Source organism: Aplidium turbinatum, chromosome 3, assembly GCF_918807975.1.
Source record: "Aplidium turbinatum chromosome 3, kaAplTurb1.1, whole genome shotgun sequence".
NCBI classification, from domain to species: Eukaryota; Metazoa; Chordata; class Ascidiacea; order Aplousobranchia; family Polyclinidae; genus Aplidium; species Aplidium turbinatum.
In genome coordinates, this window is record NC_137474.1 from 38,454,633 (window position 1) to 38,475,489 (window position 20,857).

General features: G+C 36.9%; 1 protein-coding gene across 3 annotated transcripts; it reads left to right on the top strand.

Annotated features, from left to right (window-relative positions):
• Nucleotides 1–7,027: 7,027 nt before the first annotated feature.
• Nucleotides 7,028–20,644, top strand: LOC145766042 (solute carrier family 23 member 1-like). Of its 3 annotated transcripts, XM_082577694.1 has the most exons (13): nt 7,028–7,150; nt 8,690–8,836; nt 9,364–9,530; nt 10,384–10,570; nt 10,862–11,043; nt 11,562–11,685; nt 12,762–12,898; nt 13,742–13,909; nt 14,428–14,548; nt 15,672–15,844; nt 16,244–16,425; nt 18,957–19,083; nt 19,553–20,644. In XM_082577694.1, exons 1-13 carry the CDS (start codon nt 7,139–7,141, stop codon nt 19,644–19,646), a joined length of 1,821 nt encoding a protein of 606 aa, XP_082433820.1. In that variant the 5' UTR covers nt 7,028–7,138; the 3' UTR covers nt 19,647–20,644. The 3 variants fall into 3 exon arrangements, with proteins under 3 accessions (XP_082433820.1, XP_082433822.1, XP_082433821.1); XM_082577696.1 differs by lacking the exon at nt 7,028–7,150 and having other exon boundaries at nt 8,720–8,808; XM_082577695.1 differs by lacking the exon at nt 7,028–7,150 and having other exon boundaries at nt 8,725–8,808; nt 9,010–9,530.
• The last annotated feature ends 213 nt before the right edge of the window (nt 20,645–20,857 follow it).

Here is a 20,857-nt window from a genome sequence, read left to right on the forward strand (position 1 = left end):
CAAAGTAACTTAAACCAAATAAATCAGTTCCTTGTTTTTCAACGATTTTACAAAGATTCTACCTATGATTCTACTAACCGCTGAACAAGTCTTCAAGCATTCAGTGAATGCCATTGACAACAAGATGATTTCTTCGTTCTGCTTCATTGCACACTGCACAGGCCTATCATTCAATTCTTTAGATTCCTTTACTCCTGATTTGTAAAATCGTGCGCGAAAGACCATGACCCTGCAAAGTAAACAAGTTATTGGACATCAAGTTCAAAGTTGTCAAGTGTCCTAAAATTTGGACGATAACAATAGATTAGCCTCATTTTATATAATGTGTCCCATGGCTAGGAAATCATTCAGAGATTCTTGTTTTTTGCAAATTAATGAAGGAGAGACAGAAATAACTGTATGTTCCAATCAGATTCTATAATAGTAGCCTGCCGGTACATGTAATTACGATGCATCAGTGACATCTGATACATCATGGAAAGTGTTGGCTATTGCGATGTAGGCTATTTGTTGTCCGCTGCCTTGTTGATCATCAACGATGACAGATTTAAGGTTGAAATATTGAAAATCAATGCTGCTGATGTGTGCTTGGCGATACCACAACAGAAAATTCCATCTTTCATTTCAGTATAGGCCTACTGTAGGCCAGGTCTTCCTAAACTGTGGCTCACGGCCGAAAACAAGATCGCAAATCGTAACTTTAGGGTTTTCAAACAATAGTCTACTACGATATCTTTCGCAATAAATCTTATGGAGCTTTGCAACTGACAAGAAGTTGTTTTAAATGATTTTCACAGTTGATTTCACTACGGTGTTTAATTAATTTTTATGTTTTTATTTTGTTCGTGCTTTTCCAAATAGCCTACGTACTGAAAAAAAAACGCCTTTACGGTGGCAAAAGCTTTATCTATAAATTAAACAAGTTTTCAAACCTGACTGATTTTGTTTGCTAATTACTTTTTTCTCGATACTGTTTTGGTTTCTGTATCCTTTTCTTTCGCGGCGTGGTTACACTTGGTGTACGTGTTTTACTCTCTCTTTGTTTGACCACTTCGTGTCAATGTTTAGATTCCTGTGATATCAGTGAAGTACTGGACCATAAACAAAACACCTTTTAGTATCAAAAGTTAACATCGCTTGAAGTATTTAATTTGGCGTTTCCCGTGATTATTTTCTATTAAAACTTCTTGAAAATAGTTTTTCTGAAGAAATAAGTAGCCTACGGTATGTGTAACATTGGAATTTTGTGATAAAATAATGAGTTTTTCTTTACAACCTATTCGCCTGCAACGACCGAAAGTGTCAGTTGTTGCTTACTGCTGCATAAATTACATCTACTCTGTTGAATCACCACCGCAGGTTGCAAAACAGTTCTCACAACTTTGACCCTAACCTGACCTTTAGGCTACCACAAACCTGACCCTTTTTCAAAAAACTTTTGTGACCAATGTTTTACATCAAAAAATGCTAAATTTTGGTCATGAAAAGACCCATGATTGATAAAAGCAGTGAAATAAATTGACAGCGTCAGCGAATTGCCTAAAAATTATGACTTGAGACTGTATTGCAATTAGCTGCTTAGCCTTAATCAGTTATTTCCTTGTAGAAACACAAGCATTTCAAAACGTTTGTCTGACAATCTGCTGCGTTTGGGACCCATAATGTCCTTTCCAAGTGAAAGCATGCGTTCCAGAGCAGCGCTGAATGGTATTGATGTGTTGTATTTCAAAACAAGCCTTGGAAACGTTTACTCGGCGAGGTATCACTGTTCCAAGCGTACTGTGATGGTTTAGCATATCTTTAACGAGGTCCAGTGCACCAACATCGCTCTTTTCAGGGGCATAGAGCACTTGAAACAAAGTAACTTCAGCCCCCGCAATGACATTCAATGATTTTTCGCTTTCTCTCTTTGATACTTCGTTCTCGATACTGCTCACGATATGAGTGATCCCCATTTGGCGAACTTCTTCCGCTTGTATTCCAGGTACCCATTCCAACCAACGCGAAAGCCGGTAATTCGGATTAGTCACGCTGGCCAGCAGTAGTGCCGAAGTAGGGGAGGAATGGGGGAGATATATCCCCCCAATATTTTGGCAGCATCCTCCCCAATAATTTAGAAAACAATTATTTGCTATGAAGTTGTACTTTGATTTAGTTGTTTGTAAGCATCTCGAATTGCTGTTGTTTTTCTTTTATTGATGTTTGATCACAGTTCTAACTTGTCTTGGATTTGACGCTAGACAATGAAGGACCTTCATTGAAGGTATTAAGGACGAATTGGACCAGGCCAGTAGCTATGGCACTGCAGTCATTCTTATGAGGATACTCATTGTATTTAATGCAGTTTCACTTTCAGAAAAAATTGCTGCTAATTTTATCACGTTTTTGCAAGCACCATACGGCAAAGAAGAGTCTCTGAAAGATTGGGTGGAGGCTCGATGGCAGCTACTGCACCTACTTAACTGCATTATAAAATACTTTACAATCATGGACAGAGTTATCTCTGAACTGACCGAACGGTTTGAAAGTAGGCTGAATTCCGATTCGTAAAGTATAGGCTAAAGAACTTTTACGAATTTTCAAGCTCAGCTTAGTTCCTGAAATGATAAAAAATTATTCTGAGCTGAAAAGCAATCGATGGGTTATCAAATTGATTCATTTAGCAAGGTAACAGAAACAAAATCTCTGCACGATGCTAAAAGAGCTTTCCAGGCATTGTCCGAGTTAGAAAAACCTCTCGATTCTCAAATACTCCAGCTGATTAAGATCCCCTTATTTTGCCAGGTAAATTCTGCTGCTTGTGAGAGGTTGTTTTCCAATCTTCATAGATTGAAAACTTGGCTGAGAAATACTTTGGGACAGGAAAGGTTGAATGCTAGCATAGTTTGCAACATTCACCAAAATATTTTTAATGACATCAGCATACGTAAATGACATTGCTAATGTATTTTCAATGCGCACTACCGTAAGACGCAATATGTCCGGTTGTAACAAGTTCTTGTGATGTGTTTGAAAGTTATTATTTTTGTCATAAATTTGCAGATGTTCTTCTGTAGCTTCGATTGTTTTTAGTCCCCTGGCTAGTGACGTTGTCCTATAGTGCACTAAGTGTAGTGATTCTAGTGAAGTGGAGATGACAAGAAGAAAAGTATAATTTTTTTTTTGGAAAAACTAAGTATTCATTGGAAGGTCATAGGTTGGAATCCCGCTGGAGGTACCAATTTTTCTTTGCTTGTTTCTTAATCTTGCAGCAGTCATTCAAAAGAGCACTGGTAGCACTTTTATCTCCATGATTTCTTATCTGCATATTATGCTGTTAGCAGCTAATTTGCTGAGGTCCGGTGATTGCTTATTAAACTTAATATCGGTAGGCCTACCACTAAAATTGTGTATAAAAATATGCATCCTCCCCAACGTTCAAAGTCGTCTGAAATTTGACAAAAATGTTGATTTATCCACCGCAATCCTCAACTAACTTTGGCACCACTGCTGGCCAGGGTGTCCGACAAATTGTTCGTAAGCAATTGTTCGTAAGGTAATTGTTCGTAAGCAATTGTTCGTAAAACAATTGTTCGTAAAATTAATTCTTCGTAAAACAATTCTTCCTAAAGCATTTTTTCGTGCATGCAGTTAAAGTTTTATGTATACGAAGAAATGCTTTACGAAGAATTGTTTTGCGGATTTCATTTTACGAAAAACAGTTTACGAACAATTGTTTTACGAACAATTACTTACGAACAATTGTTTTACGAACAATTGCTTACCAACAATTTGCCTATAACCGCTGGCAAGAATGCATTATGAAACGAGATTTTCCATGAAATCAAAAAATGACGCATAGCACGTGACGCTTAAAATCGGCAAAATAGTTGCCGGCGCTATCACTTCCGTCAACTAAAAACTAAACTGACGGCGCTAGCCTTAGCGTCAACAAAAAGTTGACAACGTAAAATTGACTGCGTGAACGTACAACACTGGATAAAAGAAATAAGAGAAACGGTAGGCGATTCTCTGTCACCCGGACAACCACTTCGTCTGATCCAGATCTTTTTCAGATCCGGTGCAGATCTGACTAAATCTGAAACAGATAAAGTGGTTGTCTGGAAAGTTTGCGGTGTGATCGAATGAAAAAAAAATTGTTACACTACTATAGGGTGCTGGGCATATGAATTTTAGGAAGTACATAAATAGCCTAACTCAGTGATTTATGGAGTGATAGCAGAAGAAGGACAAATTCAATCTTTTGGTTCAGTTTGTTTTTATTTTTGATCATCACAACGGAAAACAATATATTCCATACATAGCAGAGGTCTAGAAAAAGGTAGAAACGACAAAACGCAGACGTTAGGCTATAACCTACTTTGATACCGAAACAAGATAATCAGTTTAAAATATTGCACGGTCGCAATACCCAATTTTAAAATTTCAAAAAGGGAAGAGAAGAAAATGAATAAGTAAAAATTTCAAAATTTAAGTTATTTAAGCAAAAAACAATATACAAAAATTAAAAATAGACAATTGCTATATCTTGATTGGCTTTGGTGCGTTATCAAAAGTGCTGATGGTCTTGAAGGAAACACTCGTGATAGGCTACGTAGCTCATCAAGCAAAGTGCTTTAGCTGTATTAAATAACGCAAGTGATCTTAAAACTTGAGAACTTTTGCAACATTGTTTTCCGCATCTGCTAGTTAAAGTTTAGATTCATCTTTCAAACTGTCGTTCATCTTTGTTTGTTTGTTTATCTTTATCCTGCATTGCGGGAAAGCGGACTTGAGCGCTATGCATCGGTCTACGGCTCTACGCCTTCCGACGTACACCTGACCCACGCTGCAGCCGACTGCAATGTCTGTTTCCGGTTGTCTAATCTATTTATGACTTAAATTTGGCACTACCCATTACTCGAAATCGATCACTGGGTAGAGGCAATTATCGTAAAGTTTTTTGCCCAGAGAAACAACAGAAAGTGCGGGTGGCTGGAGTCGAACATGCAGGCTCTCGACTGCGAGCCCAACGCGCTAACCACTCGGCCACTGCTGCTGCCGACACTGCTGCCGACATCTTTGACAGTAGCCTAGGCCCTAGGCTATTAATCATTACTTATTTTGTATCAAGCACGTTTTAACATTTGCGTTTTGTCGCTTTTACCTTTTTCTAGAACTTTTCTAGGCCTATATTGGACGTGTATTGTTTTCGCTGTGATGGTCAGAAATAAAGACAACTGAACTGAAATTGTAAATTTCGAACATTTTGCTCATTGTCAAGTTCGACCAGAGAATGAGTCCATGTAGCAATATCTAGATTCTAGAATCTAGATTATATTCAATTTGCGGTCATATCCGCTTTGTGAAAAAAAATGGCCAGATTTATGCTCGATGATTCATCAGTGAACACAGCACAGCGAAGTTACACAAGAGCTCTAATACCATCAATTTACGATCAACCGATGTAGAAAGATTTGATTTTTATCACAAAGTAGTTTTGAGACATAGCAGATTTTTCATTTTATAATAACTTGATATAATGTGGCGAAGCAATTATCAAGGAAGCATTAACAGCACTGTATAGAAATGGAGTCAAATTCAATGGTGAATAAGTGAGTAACATACGCTGCACAGATGACATTGTCCTTCTGGCAGATACAGAAGAAAAGCTGCAAAAAAGTATAAACAAAAATCAATGAAATTAGCAAAAACTATGGAATGAAACTAAATGTGAAGAAAACAAAGACAATGTTGATGAAAGAAAGCAATGAAAATACAAAAATCAAAATAAAGCTGAAAGACGAGCAATTGGAACAAGTCACTATCTATGCTACCTACACATAGCTGGAGATTCTCATTACACAAGATGGAAGATACTCCAATGATGTAAAAAGAAGAATCGGTCAATCAAAAACGTCATTTTGAAAATTTAAGGAATTATTAACAACGCATACAGGTATGCAATTGAAACTGAAACTATTACCATGTTTTATTCAAGCAATGATGCCAAATAAAAGTGAAAGTTGGACTTACAGTAGAGAAATGTAAAAAAAAAAATAATGCTTTTTAACTCTAGTGCTACACAAGAATGCTAAAATTATCCTATAAAAACACAGTACAAACGAAGCAATCAAGAAAAGAATTGGAGTGCAAGCAGATGAGCAAACATCTAGACAGCAAAATCCGTCATTTTTACATTGATTCAACATCTGTAGACGCTGAATGCATAAATGAGGGATTGTGCGGTCTTGGGATTTAGCAAAACAAACGATGAAATTGGCGGGACATGTATTGAAAGGATCGGCCGGCCAGCCACATCAAATGGTTATTGAAAGTAGCCTATGGTGGAGGGAAAGAGGTTCAAGTGAAAAAGAAAATGAAGTTATGCAAAACAGTAAGCTGACTTGTCAAGCATCGGAGATGCAGAAACAATAGCGGAAGCGGAGCACGTGACGTATTGAAGCAAATGACAGCTCATTTTCGGCTCGGCGGCACATGAAGATGATGAATAACTTAACTTTGTTAAGAAGTAGACTACAGTAACATTATATGTATGCTTGTCTCACATGTGGTTAAAATAATCAAACAGTTGGCAGAAGAAAAGAATGAATGGAATAACGACGAAGAATAACAATGGAAAAACAGCAGTGTTGTAGGCGGCTATTTTTGTATGAATTGTTTAAATATGAATTTCGGTAAGGGAAGTGTATCAAATTACCTTCAGTATCAAATTACCTTCCCTTGCTATATTGTTTCAAAGTAAAGTAAAACTAATGATCTGTGTTTGATTGATCTCATTACGTTATAGTGGTCTCATTGTCTCCTATCAGTATGGGAAGTTTGTGCAAATTTTGCTGTAGCCTATTTAGCTAACTAGCTATATGACTGGCATATGTCAAGCAGGTATGTTTCTGGCAAATAAACTATGTAGCCTACAGGTCTTGTTTCTGGCAAATAAACCGTTGTTTGATTGAACTTACTGCATTGCAAGTTAGGTTTTCACTAAAATGTTTCGAAATGTCTATATATTCTTAGTCTTACAGGTTTATTTTGGAAAAGCTATTCGTTTTGTAAAACTAGTTTCGTTAGTAGCTACGTTCAAACACAAAGCACAAGAGCCTTTATAAAGTCTTGAAAATCTAGGACGGAAAGTGTTATGCTTGAACCGGTAAGTCGACTAAAACACATGTTGAAACATATTTGACTATGCTTAGTCTTCTGCTTCATTGCCAGGCATTTGAGAGAATAATTTGGGCCCTCTACCAATGAGATCCTTGGGCCCCAAATCAAAGCACTTGTAAGAAAAACAGACCATGTCTAAAGAAGACCCAGTGGTCTCTACAAGTTCCCAGGCTACTTGGAAAGGTTAGGGTCCTTAAAATCTCTTGCAAATAATAAAATATTTCTTTTATTTTAATCTTGCATTTGTGTCCGAAAACTTTCAAATAAGTTGTGTTTTAATTTTTTTCCATTTAGGGCTGTTCAAAACGAAATTTTTGGTCAAACAAAGCGAAATACTCCACACACAAAGTTAAATCGAAACGAAATCACGACAATAAATTTTGTATAGAAACAGTATATATACTGTAACTTATTTCATAATTTCAAAACAATTTTTTTTTTAATATTTAAAGAATTTCTAATTGTTTTAAAAAACGAATGTGCTCGAATCTGTTAAGCTCACAAAGTCGTAACAGCAGGACAGGTGCACGCAAACAGCATAGCATAGAGCCATAGATAAAAGAGAATTAGGGGGACACAATTCTTCTTGTCAGAGCGATTATGACGCAACAACAATCAGATTTAGCGTACAAATGCACCAAATTAACTGACATTGATTAATTAAACAAATGTCATCACGTGTGCATTAGCCATTATATATGACCAAGTGGATATAATAAGGTTAATAATTGTCCTTTGCAAAGGTCTGAAATAGACAATTGCTATGCAGTGCACACTGCACAGTTTAAGTCATCCTATTGAGATACACTACAGTGTCTTTATTGTCAGAACTAAAAATGTAATCTCAAATGCCTTAGAAACAAGTTGTATTGTTTTTAAAATTAACCACATGAAAATATGTATATTCAGACAGCCACTTTGACCGGTCTAGATCAGTGATGAGCAACCTTTTTGTGACTGTGGACCATAAATTTTTTTTAGAAATCTCTGTGGACCATAGCCATTTTTGTATATCAGATTTATAATTGTGGCTTAAGTTAAGAAAAACAACAGTAATAAATGTAACCAAATATTTATAAGCAACAATTGACCAAATATCATAAAATTTTACGTCAGTGACTGCCTTGTTCTGTCACACATTAAATCATAATTTCAAGTAAAAGTTTGATTCAATCTTAGTCTTGCTGTATCACGCTTATTAATATCAAGTCGGTTTATTTTTTTACAAAAAATGTCATTAATAACAGAAAATCCAGCCTCAACTAGCCATGTTGTTGGAAAGGATATGATGAAAGATTGTACAATTTCGTAAATCTGTGGATTATTATTTTAAATAATTATTTTATCCGTGGACCACCGAAAATTCTCTGTGGACCACTTGTGGTCCACCTGGACCACGTTGCTCTTCACTGGTCTAGATAATTACCAGATGTGGTCTATATAAAGTGGCTGTCTGGGTAGGTTATTCGATAATAAATTAAAAAAAAAATACTGCTTTACCTTCATGCTGCGTAATATGACACAGGATGAAGAAAAGATTTTTGTAAATCCCGACGGAAAAGCAAATATAGATGATAGTGATGACACGAGCAAGAACGAAAAACCAAACAACTTACTTTACAGCATCGAAGACACACCAGCTTGGTACGCATGCTGTGCACTAGGATTGCAGGTAGGTTACTGTATTATTGATTTAAATCAAAGTAAGTATTTTTCCTCATAACTGTAATGAGAAAACGATAATTAAAATTTGAAAGGATGATGAAAGAATGCGTTCACACACGTTCGGTATAAACACCAAGTAGCATTACTGACATCAGATAACTGTATTCTTTTTCGTTTTAGGCTAGCACACTGTCATATTGTCAGACAGCACATCAACACGGATCATCTGCCTCCATGAGTCACAGTTTTGAACTAGCTCGCCCAGTGTCGCAAAATTGACTTAGGTCCATGCCTGGATGTTGCCATGCCATCGTCTTGGTGGTCTACCTCGTTTTCTTTTTCAGTTGACCTTATCTTTCATGCAAAGTTTGCTGACTCCGTATTTTGATCTTAAAGCATGGCCGAACAGTTTCAGAACTTTTAATTTATTGCTGCTGCAATTGGTTGTAGTTTCGTTATAGTCAATAGGTCTTCTATTCTTATGTAGTCAAAAACTATGTGTAAAATAATACTTTGTAATAAAATTATATTCAGCATTATCTGGTGGCAATTGGTGGCATAATAGCCATCCCTCTTATCATTGCACCACATCTTTGCATCCCGAATGATGAAGATGGTGATGTTTCACGAGCACTTTTGATCGGTAGCTTATTTTTCATGTCAGGGATTGCAACTTTGATACAAACAACATTTGGAACAAGGTAATTAAATACTCCATACTACAACTTATAGGTCTATCAATTGTAATAAAGCCATTAAAGAATAAAAACATTATTGAAAGTTCTTTTTTTTTCATTAGGCCTACTAATAAAAGGAAGTAGAAAAATATATATAGGCTAGAACATGGAAAGAGAATTCGAAGGTGGCATTAAATCCAAATTTTAAACACAATTTGCATGTCAAAAAGCTTTGTAACAAAACTTCTTATTACAATTCGTCCAGAAATAACACTGTACAATAATGAAAATAATAAAAACAAAATACAAATTGAACAAAAAAGTCCCATGAATTTTAGTTATTAACACTTGTTAATTCAAGTGTCTATTTTCCATAATTGAATCAAGTGTCTATTTTCCTTATCACAACATTTGATTAAGTAGACTGATGTTTATGTAAAGGTAAAGGGGGTCCCATACTTGATTCAAGTGTCGGGTATGAGAAGATAAGGTTCTCATTGTACTAAGCTTTCGGCACTAATGAGAGTAGGGTGGCCAGTTCGCGGCCGCCTTTACTTCAGCAACTACGCCCACCCATTTTGTTACTCCCTGGGTAGAGGTGAGCGGTGTTTTCAACAGCCAGTTGAAGCCGCGAGTCAAACCAGGTTTGCATAACTGGAAAGCCAACGCCTTATCCGTTGCGCCAGCCCACATGTTTATGTAAGACACCTAACATAGATGAATGTACTAATTTTTGTAATAATCTGGTCTGCAGATGTTGAATCAATGTAAAAACGGTTGATTTGCTGTCTGAGTATTGAGTAATTCCATGCATGTGTTAAATAGATGAAGCTTAGCAACAATTTAAATCCTATTGCTTTAACAACATCCGTCATAGACTTCCCATTTTACAAGGAGGAGCATTTTGTTTTCTTCCACCGGCTCTTGCAATCCTTTCTCTTCCTCACAATCAATGTCCGAATCCTCTTCCTCCTGGATTCATGAATAGCAGCGTGACTTTGTACAACGACACGGATGGAATAATTGTGGATGGCACTGAGTTGTGGCAAAGACGAATGCAAGAGGTGATATGTTAGAATCATTTGACTAATTAGCTACAAATAGGTTTTCAATTTTTTTTCTTCTTGGCGAGTTTAAAGGTTAATTTTATTTCAGCAAATCAATGTTTAATCAAGTCTATATACATCGTTTTGTATTCTGTTTAATGTCAAAACAATAATATTGTTCGGTAACGCGTTAAATGTCACGGTATTGGAGGACAAAATTGATAAATTGATGGCTAACATGATTATTGACTGCGGTTTTAGTTTAAGGCTGGATAGAGGCTACGTTTCACTGAAGTCAAATTTTAACAGGTTCAAGGTGCCATAGCCGTTGCTTCTGTTTTACAAATAATATTGGGCCTTACTGGAGCAATCGGTTTTATTCTTCGGTTTATGGGACCTCTCACTGTGGCGCCAGCGGTAGCTTTGATCGGGTTGTCTTTATTTTCAACTGCTGCCTATCACGCATCTGCTCAGTGGGGTATCGCAATGTTGTAAGTATTTTTCTCTGAGATCGAAGCATCAATTCATGTTTATTAATCTTGCATCAAAACAAATCGTGTATTCACTCAACTTTAAAACTTCAAAAACACTCATAGAGGAATCGCTACCCAGACAGTCACTTTATCAGGTACATAACTTTACTATCTGGTCAGATCCGTACCCGATCTAATGAAGTCATGTACCAGACAAAGTTGTTAGTTGGGTTTATTGCAACTTAATATCAGCAGGTTTAATCTTTGTGGTCATCATAGACTTAGGCTGCAGCAAACTCAGCATCAAGGTTTTCTATGAAGTTATTTACAGTAGTAGCACCACAGTACAGTATAACTGATGCATCCACCATTTCAAAAATTATATGTTTGTGCTTAAGAAATGTCTTCAAGTGTTGGACGGCTTTGGCAATATTAATCATTGAAGATGTAGTTTGTAAACTATTTACTCTGCCTTTAAAATCATGATAGATCTGTGTTTGAAATATAAATTTTTCAACCAAAGACTTTTATCTCAGCACTGCCGCCGTCATGATCCTTTGCTCACAATGTTTCAAAAATATTTACGTTCCATTTCTGTTGTTTTCCATAAAGAGGAAAAAGTGTTTTCTTTCCAAGGTTGCTGTTTTTAAAATGTTTCCGGTAAGATCAAGATTTTTTTGCATCTTGTTTTCCCTTTTTTTACCTAGACCCTAATGTCCAGAGTTTAATAGCCTAAAATTTACAAGACTTAAAATAGGACAATAAAAGGTGACTGAATTAACAACACACGACTTAAGTTGCGATTGATAGGATTAGCGTTTAGCAGGTCAAAGACATTATTTAATGTACAACACTGCAGCTACTGTCACCAAAATTACAAGGTGCAAGGCCTATATTTATGACAAACTGCTTCTTGCAACGCTCATTATATTGCAAAGGATCAACATCAAGAAAAAAATGAAGCATAAAGTTAACAAACAAAGTTAAGAAGCAGTTTTTTTGTCGATGACATAAGTTGACTATGATTGACTTATGGGTTTGTTTAATTAAAAACTTTCGCCAAGTCATTTCATTGTGTTTTGTACATTGTGTTTTGATTTATTGTCGGCAGCCGTCGCCGAGTGGTTAGCGCGTTGGGCTCGCAGTCGAGAGCCTGCATGTTCGACTCCAGCCACCCGCACTTGCTGTTGTTTCTCTTGGCAAGAAACTTTACGATAATTGCCTCTACCTAGTGATCGATTTCGAGTAATGGGTAGTACCAAATTTAAGTCATAAGTTAAGTAGACAACCGGAAACAGACATTGCCGTCGGCTGCAGCGTGGGTCAGGTGTATGTCGGAAGGCGTACACCGATGCATAGCGCTCAAGTCCGCTTTCCCGCAATGCAGGATAAAGATAAACAAACAAACAAAAACAATTGTACATCTTTTCTGCAGCAGCCAATAAACATGCATCTATGTATCTATTTTCTAAGTAAACTATCTTCCAAGTCACCAAACATTTTGTCAAGTCACAGAGCAAAACCTCAAGAGTTTTGTCCCCTTTTCGACCAAACCGCGTGAACCCGTTCATCCACAACGCTGTATCACGCGGCGATAATTTCCGAAGTACCTTAAAGGGCGAAAAATGTCGGAGGACACATTTGACACCCACTCAACAACTTACCATAGTCTATATGTTGAATTCATTATGTATTTGCTTTTGCGCTAAAAAAGTTCATTGATTTTTTTGGTATAGGTGTTAATTGCATTGGTCAGTGCATGGATTCTTTGCCTTATTTTCACTGTCACAGATGTATTTCCAAATGACCCAACTTCTACTTCCTTTCGAGCAAGAACTGATTTTCGCGGCGATGTCATTGGCAACTCACCTTGGTAATGAAGTCTTCAACGTATAAAATATTTCTTTACCGCACGATAAATTAAACGTATGTCGATTTGGTGATTTTAGGTAAAATTATATTGTGTGCAGTCTAGGTTCAAAGATGACTGATATTCATTTCCCAACAAGAAGATGTGTATAGACACTGTAGGCTACAGTGATTATGCGTTAGATTTTGAAAGTGTTAGAGTTGATGGTTTTTAACAATCCAGTCATTCGTGTGGGCTAATGGTGACTTTACCTACTTGGCCATTACAAGAAATCATTATACTAATAGTATTCGGATGATAGTAGCAAGTTGAAAGGCGCAAATCGGTGTTGTCAGTTATTGGACTGATAAAACGTTATTGAATGTATACAGTACCTCCAGTAGCTGCTCATGATCATTTAGAATAGAGTGACTACAATCTTGAGTTAATATATTTGTTGGTCAATGGGTCCATGTAGAATTGTAGATGGCCTAAGGTGGCCTATCGGTGCATAAACAAAAGTTTTACAAATGTGAGGTGTAACCTATCGCAATATTAAGCTAAAATATTTCCATCAAAATATCGATAACCTATAATATGTTATGAAGTATTAGAAAAGCAGAGTTATTCATTATAGTGAAGAAATAACACATTTTAGAATCGTGAAGGAATCCAACTTTCGTTAGAGCAAAGCAATTAATACGTTTAACAAGAACAACATTTCAACTGTTTCCTTCTACGCAATTGGAGGGGCTGCAGGAACGAGCAGCTATAGTACTATTATGAATATCAATACGGATGTTTTCCTTCAACCTTTCGCTCATTCAGTTTGGTTTCATTGCGTTATGTTTGTGTAATTTTGTTAAGGTTTTACTGGCCTTACCCCGGTCAATGGGGCTTGCCGAAAGTAACAGTAGCAGGAGTTGTGGGAATGTTTGCGGCAGTATTTGCTGGAATTGTGGAATCTATTGGCGACTACTACGCGTGCGCTCGGCTTTCAGGTGCCCCGGTCCCTCCTAAACATGCCATTAATAGGTTGGTAGTAAAGTGTTCAGTAAACTACTGTTTTGATAAAGTCTTGGTCGAGTGCTTGCTTGACGCCCCTTTTGAGAACATCATTTAGTGGTGCAATACTGATGAGCCCAACCTTATTGGCAAAACACCGGTGTCTATTGTTAATTCTTGCTACAATCGACTGCCGACAAACATATTATTATTAAACATATTTAAAAACAGTTGAAACATCTTCGACAACACAATTTTTTTTGTTGGCTAGGGTTATTAAGCATTTTTATGTAATTTTAGGACCTTCTTGAAGTTTAAGGTCAACCGATCACATCAAGAATAACAGGAAGTAACCTACCTTTTCACGATAAACTTTCACTTTATGAAGTCCTGATTTTTAATTCCACAAGTATTGCCAGGAAGCTGATGGACTGGCAATTGTTTGTTCAAATTGGCGTGATGCCGACAACGAGCAACCTGTTAGGAGTAAAACACAATTGCGTTTCTAATTACTCTTTATTAGTTTCTTTTCATGATTTGTTTTCTAGGGGAGTATTGATCGAAGGGTTCAGTTGCATGCTTTCCGGTGTCATTGGAACCGGAAGTGGAATGACATCATACAGTGAAAATATTGGAGCTATTGGAATAACCCGCGTTGGGAGCAGAAGAGTGAGTGGACAAAAGTAATGAATTTTATTGATGCAGTTAAGTTTAAAAAATTAAGTTAAATCATTTTGATGCAGCGAATCCTTAACAGATCTCAACCAGTTTAAGACAGCTGGAGTTTTTCTAGCTTTTTGAAAGTAGATTAGAATTGTAATCAGAGCTATTCAAGTTGCTACAAATTAGACTGAAACTAGAATTAGAGCTGCCTAAGCTTTCACAAATTACAGTAGAATTTAAATTAGGTTAAAATTAGTTTGACGTAGTTGTCACAGATTTTTTTTATATGGTTAAAAAGACCAATATGGCAACTCTGGATCAAAGTGTCCACAAAAGTTCCACTATCACAGCACCAAAACCACCTACGTCATAATAGACATTGTGACGTAGGTGGATTAGTTCATTAATCGAGTTTTCAATGAGATCGTTGCGCGATGGAATGACAGCATGACACAATAAAAATTAGCATCTGCATTTCCTGCGCAATGATGGATAATACAACAGTCACTTAGTCAGTATCTTTATTAAAAACGTTCAACTTATTTTAGTCTGCAACAAATTGGTTTGGTTTGGTTTGGTTTGGTTTTGAATCTTTATCCTCGGACTGACAAAGCCTTGATAGGTTATTCCTGGTACTTGTTCGCATACTTGTAGAGGCACTTGACGCAGGGCCGGTTACCGAGATTGGCAGAGTGAAGTTTTCCGATTGTTGAAGTCTTGTTGCCGAGAAATTATTCCATTCACTAGGTGCCGCTGAATGGAGAGCAGTCCTGAAATGCGTTGCTCAAGCGCACACCCCGAGAGTCGAACCAGCGCCGTGTGATCTTGAGCCCGGCGCGTAACCACTGAGCTATCGGGGCGGACAAATATTATTAATACTACAAAAAAGGCTCAATGTCAACTAAAAAAGCCAACCGGAGCAAATTACATCAAATACAGGTGTAGAGATTTTAGAATGTAATATCTGTATTTGATGTAATTTTAATCAACTCGTCGATAAAATAGGTTAAGTGTTACTTATTTCATACAATTATTGACATTACTTAGCCTGCAATGTAAACTTGCTGCTTTTTCCGGAACATGTCCGCTGTTCACAAATCATTACTTATAGTTATTGTAAACTTATTAGGTGATACAAGTAGCAGGATGTCTCATGATATTTTTGGGAGTGCTTAGCAAGTTTGGCAGTATCTTTGCAACTATTCCTGATCCAGTCATTGGAGGGATGTTTTGTGTCGCGTTCGGAATGATCGCTGCTGTGGGAATCAGCAATTTGCAATATGTGGACTTGAATTCAACAAGGTAAAAATTATGCAGCAAAATATTTAATCTCTTTTACAACGAAATTGGTAGAAAACTCTCAAAGAAGTGAGAGCAGAGTTGTTTTTATCTTAGTTGAAATTCACGAAATAACAAATCAGATGTCAAATACTTTACTTTGCTTTTACATGTTTGAGATAGAGATCGTTAAACCGACAAGAGTTTTTGTAGATTATGCACACATCCATCTTTGTTATAATACAGTAAAATTGAATCTTGGTTTGTTTGAACGACTGGTTTAGCTACACAAAATAAAATTAACTGCAATAGAGAAACTGTTTAATATTTTTATGGATACGAACTGCTATTGCTAACATTTTGCGCCTTGCGGCAACGAACCGAACGTATTTTACAACAGATCCTCTCTGTTTATTTCGGCAGAAATCTTTTCATAATTGGAACAGCTTTGTTCATGGGTTTGACTGTTCCGGAATGGATGAAAGCTAACCCTGGAATTATTCAGACGAATTCTGCAGAAGTCGATCAAATCATTACAGTTCTTCTACAAACTCCAATGCTGGTGGGAGGGTTAATCGGTTTCTTTTTCGATAACGCATTACCAGGTGGAATACTCTATCAATATTACTCACTATACACTTTGTAGCAACGCTATGAAATAATAACTTAACTGCATTTGTATGCAACACTCTTTAAGCTGCAAAAGATGGTAATCTCGACTGCTTAAATATAAAGCTAGTGATCATAGCAGCGTTAGTGATCACAACAGCTTTAGTGATTATAACTGCATTAGTGATCATAACAGCCTTAGTGATGATAATCGCCTTAGTGATCACGAAAGCCTTAGTGATCACTAAGGCTTTAGTGATCATATCAGCCTTAGTGATCATACCAGCCTTAGTGATCATAACTGCCTTAGTGATCATAACAGCTTTAGTGATCATGACCGCCTTAATGATCATAAAAGCCTTAGTGATCACAACAGCCTTTGTGATCATACCGGATTTAGTGATCATAACCGCCTTAGTGACCATAACAGCTTTAGTGATCATAACAGCATTAGTGATCATAACAGCCTTGGTGATCATAACAGCCTTAGTGATCATAACCGCCTTATAGTGATCTAACCGCCTCAGTGATCATAACAGCCTTAGTGATCATAACAGCCTCAGTGATCAAAATAGCTTTAGTGATCATAACCGCCTTAGTGATCATAACCGCCTTAGTGATCATAACAGCATTAGTGATCATAACAGCCTTGGTGATCATAACAGCCTTAGTGATCATAACCGCCTTATAGTGATCTAACCGCCTCAGTGATCATAACAGCCTTAGTGATCATAACAGCCTCAGTGATCATAACAGCTTTAGTGATCATAACCGCCTTAGTGATCATAACCGCCTTAGTGATCATAACAGCTTTAGTGATCATAACCGTCTTAGTGATCATAACCGTCCTAGTGATCATCATCATGATCGGCCATGCCTGAATAAGGCGTCGGCTACCGTGAGTCTCCACGACGATCGATTGTTCATAGTTCTTATTAATAAAGGTTCCGTAGAGAGTTTGTTTTGTTGAACCATAGGCATACGAAGCCGAGTAACGTGATTAAGTTTAACATCTTCAAGTTTATTACATGTAGAAACACAAAAACTACTCAACAAATTAAGTATCGAACGTAGTTCTTATTAAGTTTACAAAATCTTGGTTTGTCCTCGTTGAAAGATTTTTGAAGATCTCCAAACGTGAACGCCCCGGTGCCTCCGACCAGGAAGTCGCCTCATCGTTGCCGAATGTTCAATTCCGCGTTTGTGGTAGGCATGCCGGATAAATATCATTTGCCTTTTTTTGCTAGTTCTGATGAGGACGCCAGGGGTACACCCAGCGTTTCCACACTTCTTCATTAGTAATCTTATCTATCCAAATAATTCCCATCATTCCCCGTATGAACCAAATTTCTGCACTAATGATCTTCTTTTTTGTCTGCGGGCATATAGTCCAGGACTCACAGTCACACAGCAGAACTGACCAAACGTACACATGTAAAATTCTTATTGTAGCGTTTAGAAAGATTGAGTTAGATTTTAGTATTTTGGCTATTTTGATGAACTTGTTTGGATTGTGGAATTCTTGGTTTTACATCGCTCCAGCATCGACCATTCGAAGTAGCTATTAAACCCAGATAGTAGAAGTTATTTACTTGTGAGACAGGTGTGTTCTGTATTTTGATTGTGGATACCGGAGCTATTTCCCTTGATGAGATAGTCATGCAGAAAGTTTTCGTTGAATTCAAATTAAGTCCAAGGTTCTCGCTTTGCTTAATGACTATTTCGAGTAAGTTTTGTAAACTGGAGTTTGATGTGGCAATTAGTACCGTGTCGTTTGCGTATCTTATGTTGTTGAAATGTTGTCCGCTTACAGAGATGCCTTCTTTGCCATCTAGATGTTGCAAGATCATTTCGTCGTAGAGTGAGAAAAGATCAAGTGAGACTAAGCACCCCTGTCTAACACCTCTTTTAATTTGTGTCCATCTGTTTAGCTCGCCATCTATCCGGACTGCTGCTGATTGATCCCAGTAGAGATTTCTGAGAAATCGGAGATCTTTACCACCTGTGTTTAAGCTGTTAAATATCCCCTTAAGTAGCGCATGTCCAGAAGGCAGAGGTACAGGCCTTCCTTGTGTTCTATCGATCTCTCAGCAAGTGACCTGATTAGGAATTTGGCGTTTCTAGTTCCTTTGTTTTTCACAAATCCGCATTGCACATCTGAGATTTCAGGATTGATACATCTACGTAGTCGATGGAGTACAATAGTCAGAAGAATTTTGATGTCATGACTCATTAGACTGATTGTGCGATGTAGTTCATTAGATAGAATTTTGCAATCAATCGCCCGAGCTTCTTTGGTAATGTGATGACGACTGATTTTAAGAGGTCCTCCATAATTTTTCCACTGTTGTCAATCTCATTCGCGATTTCAGTTAACTTTTTTGTACCAAAATTGTCTAAACCCTAGAAGATTTTTGTGTACACAGAGTCAGGTCCTGGAGCTTTTTTCAACTTGGCTTTCTTTATAGCATGACGTATTCACTTTCTAGAATCTAGTGATCATAACTATATTTAAAACATTAATCAGGGACCGATAAAGAACGTGGAATAGTAGCCTGGAGAAAAGCACAGGATGACCAGGAAATGGATGACGAAACCTTGCAAGCAAAAGAAGACGAGTGTTATGGTTTTCCGTTTTCGACAGGGTGTTGCAGGTATTTTTGAAGTACAAATATGAAAACTTGCACCAGAATTTTTCAAATCTTAGTAGTAGTTGCTGTGCATCGATCAAATATTTTGTTATTATCCTGCAAATTACATAAAAAACAAAATCTTTTACTCTTTGACTTTAACTTCTGTATTGCTGAAATACAACTTTTTTGTTTTCAACTGTACTGTATAATTTAATATGCGCCGACATATCTTCCTTTTAATTGAAACTGGTGCATCAACAATTGAAGTTTCACGAGGTGCATGGCGTAAAGAAAAATAAAATACAGTTATTTTATCTTGTTTCCTCTTTGATTTTATTTTATTTTTATAACTAAATTTTCATGAATATAGGCTATCTAACTTATACTTAAATATCAAAACACTTTCCATCACACAGTTTGAAAGTCAGTTGTTTGTAGATCATTATCTTACTTTGCTAACATTAGGTTACTGCACTTTCTTTGTCAAAAGGTTTTCAAGATATATTCCGTTTCTCCCCGAATTTGGAAAATCTAAAAAATACGAAACAAAAGAAAATGATGATATTGGATTTACAAAGGTTTAGCCAAAAACGAAAGGTAAAAGAAACAAGAATCCAATAAGAACAAGATGAAAAGAAAATATAACTTGGAAAGTTGTTCAAGATATACAGTGGAATTCGCCTATAGTGACTTTGGCTATAGTGACACTTGGCCTATAGTGACACCTGTTGCAAAGTCCAGTTTGCAAACCATATGTTTTGCATAGAAATGACTTCGCCTATAGTGACTTCGTGTATAAGAACACTTTGCTTACAGTAACACCACATTTCTGTCCCTTGGGCTCAAAAATTTCCGTATAAGGACACTTTACGGTGTATTCCCAGTTTAAGTTGGAATCATATTTTGTCCTTATCAGCATTCGCCAGTTCCCAGCCAGCAAATCAATCTTTTTACATTGATTTAACGTATGCAGAGGTTGAACCATAAAGGATTGATTTGCTGACTGGGTTTAAATTAAACCAACATGGGATGAGCATGCGCAGATACTGCACAAGTGACGTTATCAACGACGTCATCATTCGTCTATAGTGACACTTCGCTTATACAGTAGTGACACTTTTTCCGCGGTCCCTTCAAGTGTCACTATAGGCGAATTCTACTGTATTCCATTTCTCCCCGTATTTGGAAAATCTAAAAAATACCAAAAAATGATGATGGTGAGATTGGATCCACAAAGTTTTAGCCACAAACGATAAGCCAAAGAAACAAGAATCCATGACATAAGATAACTTTAGAAACTTTAATGATGGTCTTGTTTTCATTAAATTTATCTTGCTTATCCAAATTTTGTTGCTGTTCCTATTGAAATGTGCATTGTTTTTATTTTCTGCATCTACACAAGTGCCTATCTAGACTTTTTTTTTAATATTTGAGAGCTTCACATTCAATAAGTCACTGTTCTTACTTGAAGTTTAAAAATACCAATTTAAATTTTTGTTCATTGCTTGTTGGTGCTTATAGTACCTCTACATTTAGTGACTAACATGCCTGCGCCACACCAATAAACTTCCCATTGTCTGTATAGCCTAATACGCCCAATCAAGAATAGGTTACCGTACCTACAAAAATACCAAAGAAACATGTAGCATTATAGGGTGTTTCAAATTTCACTATTTTGGATTTTCGGAAGGCCTGGGGATCTGATGTGATTGGGGTTTGGGTAAAAACTCAAAACCAAAATTTAGTTCATTGTGACGTCATAAAGATATATTGCACAGGCTTTAAAATTCCGAAA